This window comes from Stylophora pistillata, chromosome 3 (genome assembly GCF_964205215.1).
Source record: "Stylophora pistillata chromosome 3, jaStyPist1.2, whole genome shotgun sequence".
NCBI lineage: Eukaryota > Metazoa > Cnidaria > Anthozoa > Scleractinia > Pocilloporidae > Stylophora > Stylophora pistillata.
The window spans coordinates 43,324,598-43,338,464 of record NC_142521.1 but is presented as its reverse complement, the minus strand read 5'-3'; the positions used below and the strand labels follow the sequence as shown (position 1 = coordinate 43,338,464).

The 13,867-nt window shown below is 37.4% G+C and overlaps 2 protein-coding genes across 9 annotated transcripts in view; one reads left to right on the top strand and one right to left on the bottom strand.

Moving 5' to 3' along the window:
* Positions 1-7,171, top strand: part of LOC111339325 (NADP-dependent oxidoreductase domain-containing protein 1) — a 13,763-nt gene extending 6,592 nt beyond the window's left edge. For all 4 annotated transcript variants that reach the window (XM_088753084.1, XM_022945953.2, XM_088753086.1 and 1 more), the window contains exons 8-14: positions 1,322-1,383; positions 1,775-1,834; positions 2,368-2,437; positions 3,357-3,456; positions 3,653-3,775; positions 4,477-4,602; positions 5,649-7,171. In XM_088753084.1, coding sequence (XP_088609210.1) covers positions 1,322-1,383; positions 1,775-1,834; positions 2,368-2,437; positions 3,357-3,456; positions 3,653-3,775; positions 4,477-4,602; positions 5,649-5,688 — 581 coding nt within the window. In that variant the 3' untranslated portion in view covers positions 5,689-7,171. The remainder of the gene's footprint in view (positions 1-1,321; positions 1,384-1,774; positions 1,835-2,367; positions 2,438-3,356; positions 3,457-3,652; positions 3,776-4,476; positions 4,603-5,648) is intronic.
* Positions 1-12,996, bottom strand: part of LOC111339334 (transcription factor sox-3) — a 14,877-nt gene extending 1,881 nt beyond the window's left edge. The window contains exons 1-3 of one of the 5 annotated variants that reach the window (XM_088753087.1): positions 11,374-12,996; positions 2,212-2,287; positions 1-1,776 (exon numbers count right to left, since the gene is read on the bottom strand). The exon at positions 1-1,776 is cut by the window's left edge and continues 1,881 nt beyond it. In XM_088753087.1, the coding sequence (XP_088609213.1) occupies positions 12,075-12,761 (687 nt within the window). In that variant the 5' untranslated portion in view covers positions 12,762-12,996 and the 3' untranslated portion in view covers positions 1-1,776; positions 2,212-2,287; positions 11,374-12,074. Of the gene's footprint in view, positions 2,288-11,373 lie in introns of all 5 variants that reach the window. The other 4 variants (XM_088753088.1, XM_088753089.1, XM_088753090.1 and 1 more) reach the window with 4 other exon arrangements.
* Positions 12,997-13,867: the final 871 nt, after the last annotated feature.

The window sequence follows — 13,867 nt, the reverse complement described above, 5'->3', positions numbered from 1 at the left end:
GAGCCCCAGTTCAGCTACGCCTGATACCTTTATAGAGTTAGGAGAATTAACAAGTATCACATCTAATAAGGTTTGAGGTGTTGTAATCACGCGTGTTGGTTGATTAATCAAACACGTGAGCTCTTGTACCTCTTCCAAATCAATTAGCATTTTTCTCTCTCAATCACTAGGTTTCAGTCTATCCAGATTCAAATCTCCCATAATTATGATTGTTTGACTTTGAGAAGAGGGCCATGTTGTTACCTCGTTCAACTCATCCTCCAGTGTTTCATAGTAATTAAGACCCGTGTTATGTGGGGGTCTGTACAGTCCAAGCACCACAGCATATGAATCCCCCAGCTTTACCTCAATGGCCAGAGACTCGATGGTTCTACATGATTTTCTTAATTTAAGCCTCCTTGAAGGGATCATGGTGGAAATATAGGCCAAGATTCCTCCTCCTCCTTTAACTCGATCTTTACGATAAAGTCGATAGTTTGATATCTTAAATTGACTGTCAGGAGAAGTTGCATCAATCTTCGTTTCAGTTAAAACTAGAATTCCAGCCCTTAATTTGGCATTAACTAGTTTCAGCACATCAAACTTATTTTGTATGCTATTAAAATTGAGATGTGCCATCAAAAATAAGCCAGGATATGCTTGTCTGTGTTTCCAGAGATTATCTAATGGTGAATCGTTAGCTTCATCACCAATGTTGCTGTTGCTACCCTCTGAATCGTTCAGTGAGTCATTTAAAGAGTTGAAGCTAACTTCTTGAGGGAGGACTTGAAACAAAACACACTACACAAATCCATGATCCATTATTACCAGATTTCAACTGCTCGTATTCCTTCATGATCAGCTTCAAGCCTCCACATTTCATATGATACAAGAGCCCACAAACCTGGCAGCTTACAAATCTATGATTGCTAGCTATTGTCCTTCCACAAGAGTTGTATTTCGGTTTGGTCGAACTTTTAGATCTGGCATTAGGGCCAGGGTTCGGACAAATATTCTCACCCATAGCTAACCTGGTGAGTTGAAAACTGGCAACCGCTTTTGGATCATAGCGCACCTTCGCCTTCAAATACACTCTTCTTTGAGCGTTGGTCTTAAATCCAAGATGGCTACCGCCTATTTCCTAAGGCAGAGAGTAGATTTCTGTACAGAAATACTCTACTGGATTGAAGATCGATTGTCCGTGATATCTTTCAAAGTCATAGATTGATTCAGAGTCACTCGGAGTTTTGTGTTTGTTGAGAACAAGTAAAAAGATAAAAATAATATGAGACCGGGAATTACATGACCGACCGCCATTACTGACATATTTTGTCGCACTCAGGCACACCGCTTTTAAGAATACGTCAACTTCTTCAATATGAAGAGATTATCAAGCCAGAATTTGTATCCTTTAATACGCACAGCGATCATTTAACCTGTTCAATGCAGATTCAATTAAATTTTGTTGAGTTTTAACCCCCTATGAGTACACATGAACATCAATCAGCCAAAAATCGTGCCCGCAATTTGTTTTATTTGCAAAGTTACTTTCCATCTCAGAGGCTTAGAGCCACTTTTAAATTGACAGCAACATTTGAGAGAGAGCCCTATCCTTCTACGAACCCAGTTCGAGGTCCTAACTGAAAGTTACGGACCGAGATTTTTTGGGCGCGAATTTACATGTACGACTCAAGCGCGAACAATTCGACCGGGAGTATTTAAATTGAAGCAGACTTTTGAACTTAGCAAGCCGTACTGAGATGTGCGATAGTTGGAATTCTTTAACTGCGTCCAGTCCTGGAAAAAAACAGATCCAAATGATGATTCAAATAACAACTGGAACATCGGTAAAGATGTAAGTCTTACTGTTGGTAATATACTCATGTTCCCTTCGTATGAGCGCGGTCAACAGTGCTGGTCCATTGCCCTCACCAGGCTTTACCTTGCAAGAATTTCAAATTATCGCATGAAATTACATTTGAGAATTTTTTTTTTTTATACATAAATATGAATACTTCAACCCGGAGTGTAAGTTTGCTGAAAATCTCCTACCGTGGAGAAATATCAGTTTGCTAGTTGGATTGAACTTTCCGATATGAACAGGAGACAGAATTCGCTTTGTTATTACCAATGCGAACCGATCACTGTGATCTTGTAAAGAATCTCTCAGGCTTGTCCAGTAAGTGGAAAGTGGTCGTTTCGACTTTTTCATTGGGAAAACCTGCTACTTACGTACTGTTTTTCGGCCATGGTCTTCTACTCTTGAGTGTTTCTTGCCACAGCTGTGGAGTGCTGCTTTCTTTACATCCTGAAATCAACATTACAGTTTATTTACATTTACCTGCGGTTCACAGTAGCTAATAAACTCAATTTGTTTGCTTCTGCCAGATAAACGAAATTCTTCGGGAAGATACTAACAGTTGTGACGTCACCTGTCCTCTGAATCTTAACAAAGATTGTAAGTGCATTTAAGTCATTTAACATATTAGCGTCTACTGTTAAGTGGACAGATCAAAACAAAGTCAAATGGGATCTAGTTGTCTTTTGTGAGGAACAGAAGCATGATTTTACAAGTAATATGTTCAACTCTCCCATGGCACTCGACTGCTCTTAGATTAATGTATCAGTTTAGGTATTTTTAAGTCTTTTGTATATTTTTTCGAGCAAACAAGTCTGATTATAACTTTTCCAGACCTTCCCTTACTTAATTAATCAAAATCTCGCAAACATTTTAGACACTTTGTAAATAAGGAAAAAAAAAACGTAAACCATTTTCTTGGCGCCAGCCATGGGTCTACGCTTTAACAGATCATGAGCGAAGATAAATCACAGAAGACTTTGTTTTAAGTTCAGTTTTTGACACAGAGCAACGGACGAATCACTTCTGACAAGTCTTAAGTCACATTGGTTAGAATAACAGAGGCTCGAAGAGCTGGATGATCGTCGCACTCTTTAGCAAATCAATTATGAGCACGATGTTTGTATCGTATAAGAGAAGAGTGTAGCAAAGCAAACGGCAGGGGGGAGGGGAGTGGGTCTGACCTCATTTCACGTACATAGAAGGAAAAACCTCGATTCTCCTTTCTGGTGTACAAGGTGTCACAAAATCAACGAAAAAATTCACGGGCCACGTGTATCTCAAGGAGGAAAATCACATCTCAGCTGGGTTATAAATAATGGTAACTGAACTGAGTGAAGTGCAATTTGAAATCAGACATGTGACTTCAAAATCAAACGAGCGCGCAGCGCCTATAAACCCTGTACCACCCTCAGCGAATACGATTAGGTTCTAACCCTTGCACATAATTATTTTTATACATTTTGTGTTGTAGAATTTACATCACATGTAACTGAACTCGGTGTTGTTTGTTTGGCAGCGGCAATTGTAGAGACGGGAGAGGAATGGGCCGAGTTGGCCGTGTTGACTTTCTTTAACATGTGTACTGAAAAAGAACTGAACATGGAACAGTCTGTAAGGTAATTAAGAGTGAAAAAGTATACGAATTGTTATTAATTTAAGGTGAGCTTTCTATAAAGTAACATAAAGATGATTGTACTTTTTATTGATCGGTTTAAAACTGCCCACCGTCTTCGTCAGAGTTTGGCCACTGCTGCATTCACGTTAGCAAAGTTTTTCAGGAAGTCTTACCAATTTTGTCTCTTGTCTTCTCAGGCTTTGTAACGCAGTCGTGTTTGGTATGGGTCCAACGGATGACCCTGGTGACGGCATCTCTGTGGATGAACTTATTTCTGATATAAATTTGCTAGGAACAGGGGACAGTACCTCAGACGGAAAGTAAGACACTAAGTTATCGGTATTGTCATAGCTATCTTCCTAGAGCCTTGGGGCCACAAATGCTCTTCACAGAATTATAGCTTTCTTTAGAAGTAAGGTATTTCGCAACAACTCGACAGTGGTTGACGGCAACTCATTTGACTCTTAGTGCTGGATCAGTCAAATCAAACCTTTTATGGTTTTCCTCACTCCAAACGTGTGGCCTTTCATCTTAGCTGGTAGCTCCCTAATGGTATCTGGGCGGCGCAAGTTAAAACTGGTTAGCCCTCTACACCCTTGCTAACATCAGTATGCATTTTCTCCATACTGTTCTTTATACCTTTTCTTAGTTGCGGACAAGGAGAGTTTAGCGATCAAGAGAATTTTTAGGAGATGATCATTTCCTTTATTTGATGTTTGATTTAGGGTGATATTTGAGTAGGAATAAGACACTAGTCACTTTTAGCGGTTTAAGTTATAATGGATGGTTAAACTTTACTCTCTGCAGTGCTGTAGTTGCTATTTTCTTATGAGTATCTATTCACCCTTTTGCGCTCTCTCTCAGCTCTTGGCAAATTTCAGAAGTTTGCTGAATTGTAAATCATTAGCCTTTTCCGCCCTAAAGTACAAAGTTACTGCCAGGTTCTTTTTACCGGGACCCTCGAGGACAGAAATTTACTACAAATTGAACATGGAACTCTTATCGATGCTTTGTTGTTCAGATTCTTCCCACGTTTCGATCTCCGTAAGATCTCCTCTGGTCAGAGTAAACTTGGAAATCGCCTCATGGAACCTAATGGAAGTCTAAGGCGAATGTTTGTCAAAAGATACAGAGCTGTGTTTGACAAGTAAGAAGATGTTTAATGTATTTGATCTATGAATAGATTGAATTTCTGGGGATTCTGGGACAAGTAATTTTTTTCGCTAAATTCTGAGAATTTGTTTACCTCGCAAAGAATCACTATGGTCTTTTTTAACAAAGCTTGCCCAGTCATTGTCACTGGACTTAGTCAAGCGCTTTCCTCATTGAAGAAATAATGGCTGCAAATATGTCGGTATCTTGTTTTTTTTCCACCATCTGCAAAAACTCGTCTTATAATCTCGAAGCCTACTGCGACTTTTCCGCTAAAGGAATAAAGTCTCTCGCGCGCTCACTGTAGCATTATGGGAAGATCTCGAACTCGCAGTCGCACTTACCTTCGGATCTAATGGCGGACGTCTCTGTTACTAAGAGGCCATATGGGGCATACACCTATTTCTTTCGTGTTAGAGATGCTGTTAGCACTAGAAGGACAAGCTTGTATGTCTTAGTGGCCATGTGATATCTTAGGTCATTTATAAATATTAGTTACATTTTTAAACTAAACAATGAACCTGGTATGGAATGCACTGATCACCTGCTGTGGAGCTGCCTTCGCTCGACTGTCACTTTAATTTGGGATACAGAGAGTGAAAAGTACCTTGTTTTTTCACTTTTTATTGAACCTGCCACCCACACCTATTAACCCCCAACCTGTTTAACTGTAAAACAGACATTCAGGGTGTGGTATGCATATTATAAAAGAGTTTTGTAAAGATTCATTTTATTCTCCTTTGTCCCAGAATTGCAATTAACTGCCTTGCCCAACTCCTACTTTTGGAAATCGTCGTTGAAGTTTATGACATTTTTATTTTATGTAACGAGAGAGAATCTATATATATTTTTATAGCATATTGTAATAATAGTTGGTAAGAAAACGTCGAGTCCTGAAATTATCAAATTTAATGTCACGGAATAATCCTGAAATTTTATTTTTTCCGAGTAGGAAAGTTTAGGCAATGACTGTGATCCGACTGTTTTTACTGTCTTTAATTTTCATTTCTTTAAAATATTTTCTCTGCCGTTTTCTTTTAGGTTCCAGTATTGGAAAGGTGTTCCTACGAATGTGTCTTAATAAAAAAAAACCCTGTAATTTTTTAGGTATAATTCCCCTGTTAATGTTGTCCCTTGCTACCCAATACGAAGAAGTCGACATACGGTACACTGTACCTATAGTTTACTTCAAGGTGTATGCTTCCTGTAGCTAAGTGACTTTTTATTGAAATTAAGAAAGACCAGAGATCCAGAATATTATATGAAGATGGAGAAAAGAGTGATATTCAAGAGTGAAATGGAGACTGCCACATCACTAATTGTGGTTTCCTTTTTGCACTGCCATTCTGTTGTTTGGAACAGTTTCATGTGTATTTAAGATAGGTCAACGCAATTTAATACTCGTTCAGAATTGCACGCAATTTTTTTTATTTCTTTCGTTAGAAATATTTTCCAAGAACAACTTTCAGTTTTACACTAGTAAAATCGTTATGGACGATTTAACATCATCCTATGCCACTGGATTATTTAAGAAATTCATGCTCTCTCTTTTGTGTCTAGCAGAGTTAACCATGGTTTGTAAATCGCAATTTTTAACTTACTATCTATAGTATCTCGTTTTCCACTCATTTTTGAAAAAATTCCAAAACCCCTCCTGCTATATCTAGCCGCATATGTTTTGTCGCTCTTAAGAAACTTTGTCGACCTGAATTTCGAAACTACATGGATCAATTAATAAAACATTACAATTTTGCTAATTAAAAGCTCGTTGTTGTTTGAATGTTGATCTTCGAGTGCAATGTGTACCTGCTTTAATCGAAAAATGGAAATAGTGCAGATTTAGGAATTGACATAGTGATATGATATTTTCCATTGGTATAATATTAAATGCTCTCTCATGTATGGTAATAATGTTTCTTGAATACCTAGAAAGAGTTCGCAGGTCGACTTTTTCATTTTTTCTGTATACTGACTTCATGCTGTTATCCGTTACAAAGACAATTCTCGTTTGTTGAAAACTTTTCACTAATTCGCTGTACAATGTTTTTTTTTTTTTTTATTAGAAAACATCTGTTCTCTCTCAACTACCGGCAGTACTTGTCAGAATGCATTCTTTTTTGGCCGTCAATGGCTCTTCTAGTTTAAATATTAACTGGAATTTTCAAGGACTGGGTTAAAAATCCGAAGCTGCATTAGGAGACATTTTTGAATCTGTTAACACATTCCTACCTTGACAAACCTATATGAGGTATAACATAAAGCTTAACGTGATTTTGAAACGATGTCCTTTAGACTTGAAAATCGTTTTTCCAGAAATATAGAAGGGACTTGAGACAGATGATTGAAAGCTTAATTTAAAATTAATTTAAAAGATTTATTATAGAGAGGAATCACCGTACAAAGGCAGCTGTACAGATTGTTACTGAAAGCAAGTCCATAATTTTCACATTTTCAGAGGTTTGGATTACTTTATGTATGATTGGAGGGTATACCTCAAATCCAAAGATTAATGATCGTAAAACATTAATAGAGATTGCTAAATAAAAGTATTGATGTTAGGGGTACGAATTTCATCTTTTTTCATGATACTTTATGGTAGTGTTTTGTAGCCGCAATTTTGAAAGGATTCTTCGAGGTTCGTTTTTTTTTTATTATGTTGCTCTGTTTCCTGTTATGACTCTGACTCACGTGTAGAAACACACGACGACGAGCGTTGCATTACATAACATCTAAATTTAAAGCAGGATTCCTAAATAAGGTTCAGAAAGTATCGTGGAGGCTGTTTTCAATTGCCCTCCTCGACCTTCTCACCTGCGCCCCTTGTACGATAAATAACATAGTTGCAGCAGGGCGGAAATTCCGGTCATTTGCTGTTTAATTTTGTACAAAAAATGAAAAGGTTCTTAAGTTTGATGTTTCTACAACGATCTTTGAATAACAACAACTATCCTCGACATTAACACTTGACACTGAAGACAACAAAAAAACAGAATATGTATTTATAAAGCATGGTTATTGGTTGCTAAGCAAAATATTTGTGCTATGTTCACGGGCAAGTAAAACAGTTGCTTAATTACTCATATGATAAAGGTGGGGACTTACTGCTTTGGAAAGCTCACGTCTCGAGCGCAAGCCTTTACTCGGAGGAATTATAATTATATGAAGCACAACTTTTGTAAATTCGCTGAAGATGCCATCTCTTTTAGTATTTTCTTCGCTTGACGTAGTGTCCATTTTAAGATTGATATTCTGAGATCTCGTAAATTTGAACAGGCTTAGCAGACAGTGTGTTAATTTTGCAACAGAAGACGGTTCACTGCATTATGCCATACGTATACTTAACCTGCCTCTGTGACAGTTGGTAAATCATTGATGCCCACACACACCATTTGTAGCGGTAATTTGCTTCTTCAAGTTATAAAATGTAAGCGGAATTTTTTATGCCTCCAACTGAGTGTTCTTCTCCCTTTAGTAAATCGTACAAACCGTTAGAACCGTTTAGAATTTTACCTTGCGATCTTATCGAATGTTTGGAAGAAGTACTACAAAGCAGTCTGTGAAAGACACCAGTAGCAACGGCCTGTTGCCTCAAGTTTGCCACACCTTTTAAGTCTTGGAAATCTCAAGTTCATTTCGCCTCAAAGATTTTGGTTTTTTTTTCATCTAATTCTCTATTTTACACTTTAGAAGAGGCGATTACATATTGGAGCCAACATCCCAATGACGAATCAATTCTGTGTTTTGCTTACTCAAGATATATATATCGTATTAGACGTTTTGTTGTGTAGTATCGCTGAGTATTTTTACCGAGTTGTGCCGTATTTCGACGAACCTTATGGGCTCGTCAAAATGCAAATAACGAGTCAAAATACTCAGCGATACTACCCAACGAAACGTCCAATAAGAGATTTACTATCCAACACGCCAAATTGTTATTTCAGTGCGGGCGAATTTCGCGGATATTTCTGGAGAACAAATATCGCGTGATATTTGCACTCGTCTTGGGCTTTATTTGTACTCTGCGAAGCGCAGTTGAATAATAATTTTAGTTATTGTACATGTTTTCTTTACAACAGAATCTCTCTTTCAGGAAAACGACTCTTGCTATCAAAGCTGAGAGATAAACAATTTAGTTTCAATTTCAAATTAAGAATCAAAATATGAAACTGCCAGACTGAGATTGTCGATATTCAGTTTTGGCTAAGGGATTCTTATGTGAACTGTTTTCGCTGAATGAGGCAGTTGGAGATGAGGTTCTTGGCACAGGTTGAATGAAACGAGCATCTAAACACAATCTTTTTTGTTTTTTGGAGAGTCCATATTTTTGGCATATAATAATGTTGTAAGCGTTGAATTGCTAGCGTCGAGTGAAAGATTTTAGTAAAGCGAAGAAAGAATACTGTCTGAAAAAGCAGGTACTCGCAGCAGAGTTACACCCGATCCTTAACAATGTCCGAAACGAGAGGCAATGAAGCATCATAATTCTTCATTCAAACATCTTCAACTACTTCTATGTTTCCATTTTAATTCGTATTAGCTCACAGCTGATTTTTTTTCTTAGAGAGGGCAAAAAGGTTCTTTTATTATCTGAAGGATGCATCTTAAACTGTCGGCTCCATGCAATACCCTGTTATTAACCGCAAACTGATTACAAGTAAAAGAAAATTTGACAACTTTCCAAAACTTGATTTTATCTTTCAAGAAATAAAACATCAGCAGCCTGAGACTGATAAATTTATAATATCTCAAGGACATTACAGAAGGTAATTTTTATTACTCGATGAACAAAATATCCTTTAAAGAAAGAATGTTCTCGTTTTCATCAAAGAGCAAATCGCAACTAAATGACAGAAGGACTTTTGTTACTTTTAGATGGCTTAAGTCCTAGCCATTTGCTAATCATTACAGGTTATCCTTCTATGGGCCGCAATACAAGTAGTATAAGTAAAAATTGAATATTCGTACGGAGAACTAATTCAACTGCCTCTTTAGTCAAGTAATACAACATTTAGGTTATTCCTTTTCAAACACTCCCATCCTATTTGATACAACAAATTAAAGATGTTATTGAGAGTGTGAAAATAGGTTTTCGAAATAAATAATACAATATAGGAAATAGAACAGTCCTTCATGGCATTTGGCATTCAAACAGTGCTTTGTCATTGAAATGCTCCGGTCAGCAAGCCAGAAATGCGTTTGGATGTATGTGGGCACATACACAATAACTTAAAACAGAAAAGTAAATATATCTTAGACATGTTTGAGATGAGTTTTTTTTTACTCCAACAATCTGCATCGTTTGGAAACTCGCCATAGTTTACTGAGATGTTGTGGTTTCAACTTTGTTATGGGAGACTTCGAGGCAAATTCTTATTGCTGTCGCCTAACAGGCGGGGCAGGTGTTTCGGAAATGTCAGATGATGAATTCGCCACCATGAAAACAGTTAAATTAATTCAAAGTTGTGCTTTTCCCCCTATTTTTTCGTTTGTCAAAAAAGGTTGAAGAATCTTTCAATATCAATGTGTTGAACAAAATTGCCTTTCTTTCTCTCTGGATAAATATGATTGTTTTGTACATGTAAGGAGTTTCCCCATGTCCAGCTAGCAAGTCTTAATATAAATTTTGAATAGAATTAGTAGGCCTTAATTGGGTGCCATAGCTAACAGTAGTTCAAGGAGCATTATGACTTTTTATATCCTGATATATATTTATATATAGAACGATAAATATATGTGAAAAAGAAAGTAATTTTTTATCACCATTTTGAAATCTGTTTTTGCGCGTATAATCTAACCTGTGGCCGTTAGAAATTAGTATGTCCTTCATCGTCATTGCTGTTAGTTGGAGTACTTTAAATAAAACAGTAATTTCGGCAAAGGTTTTTTAAATGTATGAGTATCAAATGACAAAATTGAAAGTATGCGGACCCAAGGTAACCTTTTTAACTGAATGATAGAGGCAATGCATTAAGGTATTTCTTTTAACTCTAACTGATGAAATGCTTTCCGGGTTGTTGTCATCAAATGTATTGACAACGTTTTCATTTCATCAGACTTGCCTTAAAATTTGTTTTCAGTATTTTGTGATAACTTTACACTTTTATACTTGAGAAGAGGATCCTACCTCTCTGTCGATCGTCACAGAGCAGCATAACCATGAAAATATATCCTCAAGTTAGACTTTACCAGCAAAAAGATAGAATAGGATCTGGTATAATTGACTATAAAAATGCTACTGTAGCTTTTGTTGTGGTTTTTCTTTTTTCTCTGAATTTGAAGCCTTGCGAACATACTCTTTAGTATCACATTTCAATGTGGCCTTTATTTTTTTATTGTTGACTTTTTTTTTCAAGTTTAACTTGCACAACTTTAAGAGATTGATAAACTCTTGACAATTAAAAGGCACTTCGCCCCTTCTCTTGCCTTCGGTTATTAGTAAAAAAAATGTATTAAAGGAAAATTGAAATCTTTAACCAGCATACTTATATCGATGGAGATGAACTCCTCTTTTTATATGCGTTCAGAGAAAAAATCGGGGATAAGAAATATCGTTTTGCTTCGCGTCTTTAAGGTATTGTCTATTCAAAAAGGTCTATGGCTATTTGGTGCGTCCATATTTTTTCGTCAAGCAGATTGTCCCACATTTTAAAACCAGTCTTGATAGACTATCGTTGAAGGCAAGCTTGATCCACTCTGTGTTTTAGGCGTTATTGTTTTGGTTAAACTGAATCCAACTTGAAATAAAAATATTTTTAAACAGATTTACCTTATTCTCTGAATCACTTCTAATGCGCCAGAATATCCAGTGGTATTTTACCTCGAAATTCTCTATGGAACTTGATCCGTGATCATACGCGTGTAGGGAAATTCAATCTCTTTTAGGTATCGCGATACAAAATGATATCCACTGATTGAGAAATGATTTGGTTTAGTATATTACTGTGGCTTCGCTCGCTATTCAGTTATTCGCAGTGTGTTGGTTGTCGTATTGTTTCACCATGACACAAATTCAGGTATCTGTTTTCTTTAAGACAGGTTGAAGTATTTTGAGAGCTGGGCTTCATTGTTACTTGGTTAAACCGTGAATTATTCCTTACAAGCCTTTTGGAATCGGTCGCTACCTTTTATCCCGTGCCTGGGGTTATTACAAGTGTCACGTTTTGTCGAGCCAAACGGCTGACCAGCAAACGACATTAAGTGACAAACAAAACGCTTTCTGTTTAAAACAACCTCTTTATTCATTAATCTTTTCTCCTCTGGAAGAATTGCTTGCAACAACGTACTTTACACTTTTTGAGTATATGGTTTGACGTGCAGAGAAATAAATTTATACACAGAGTTTGTAATATTTCAATATTACCTTCGATATCAAAAGTCATATACAAAACAAATGTCAGGAAACATGTTTTTGTCGTGTTTGAAATGCACAAATTTGCAGTGCGTTTTCACTAACATGGCTGATTTCTTCTAGCGAGGAATATTAGTTCCTAATTGGCTTTGCGAGACCATGGGGCATTGCCCGTGGCCATAGTAAGACTTATAATACGGGCTTTGGAACGGAGAAAATAAGGGTGCTTTTTCTTGAGCTCGTTCAGACATGGTGTGAGCTTGATAACTTGAACTTGGAGAAACAAGCGCGACTGGAACGTGGCTGTGATGTGGATACTCACTGGGTGAAATGTGGGGATCCTGGCTTGGTAGAGAGTATCCACTTGGAACGTATGGGCGTTTAGCTACGGTTGCTGTGGGTGCACTTACCAACGGCATCATGAAGGCTTCACTGTAAGGGGGGACATGGGGACTGAGGTAATGATGCATTGGGTAGCTGTAGCTTGGCGAGAGGACATCGAAGTTGGAGCTGTAACCAAACGTAGCATAGGTGTCTTTGCTGCGGGCATTTTTGTTCTTCTTCCGACGCGGTTTGTAAGAGTAATCTGGATACTTCTGGCTGTGAATTGAGCGCAAACGCTTGGCTTCCATTACGAAAGGCTTCTTCTCTTCGTCGCTTAAGCGACTCCACTCGGCACCGAGTAGTTTGCTGATTTCACAATTCAGCATGTTTGGATACTTGAGAGCAAGTTTGCGGCGTTCAGTCCTTGACCAAACCATGAAGGCGTTCATGGGACGTTTTATGTGCTCATCTGAATCTGCCATGTCTCTTTCTCTAGTGCTTGGGTTGTCCGCAGGTTTTGGGCGCGTACTCAGGGCTCTTTGCGTGTTAATGGTACGTTCCGTCAGAAATTCTTTCTGCGTGTTGATCCTTCAAAAAACGGCGCTGAGCAGATGAGAAGTGAGTATTATGGATTTATCACCTGACTTTCGATTTGTTTTAATATCGCGCGTTCACGAGTGCACATGAAGCTGTAAAACCCTTCTGATGCCTCGTCGATTTTTCGGTACTTCATATAGGAGAGGCCAAACAATAAGTACAATGAAGTCGTGAATTATTCATGTAATTCTGTGCGGGAGTTGAGCGTACTGAGATCAGCTGCAGGGTTGTGAAATACAGCTGGCACGTTCGAAACAATAGCTTTTTAATGGTCTTAAGTTTTGCTCAAAACACCTATTTAGGGTGTTCCGAAAAAAACTGTTCCGAAAAGTATGAGAAATCTGTTAAATGTAAAATTTAAAATGGAATTTGAGTTATTTTGGGATCCATGTTTTTGTGTAGCATCAGATGATAATCTCTATAGCGGAGGGCGAATAACTCTACTCAAGCGATAAAATACAGATATACTTGCCAAAGAACATTTTCCATTTGCCCCTTTAACTATTTCGTATAGATTCTGTTTTAAACTTTACATCTCAGTATTCAATAGTGGCTGACAGCTAGCTGGTGCGGAGATTCAATGTTTAGAGAATAAGTAAAAACTACACAATGAATAAAACAAAAAGTTTTCTTCCTCATAAACATATGTCACTACGGTAAGCAGTACAAAATTAAACTATGAAATTAAGAAAAAAGGGTGAAAAAAATTACTCTTTAAAGAGCTGTTTTATTTGCGTGGAAAATTGTAGTGATCTTATTTTTAGGTTATACCAGAAAATTTTTCATTCGAGAAGGTCACCAGTTAAAGCTTAGTCAGGACTTCAAGGGAGTATTTCGCTTTAACCAAGGGTAATGTCAAAGGTTCCAATGTATGAAGCTGTTTTTACAAAACCATTTGATTCGGAATAAAACAGAGGGCTTTTCTAACCCATTCAATTAACGATTAAGTTTACCTGGAGCATTAAATGAAAAAGTTTTTTTTTTTCAGTTG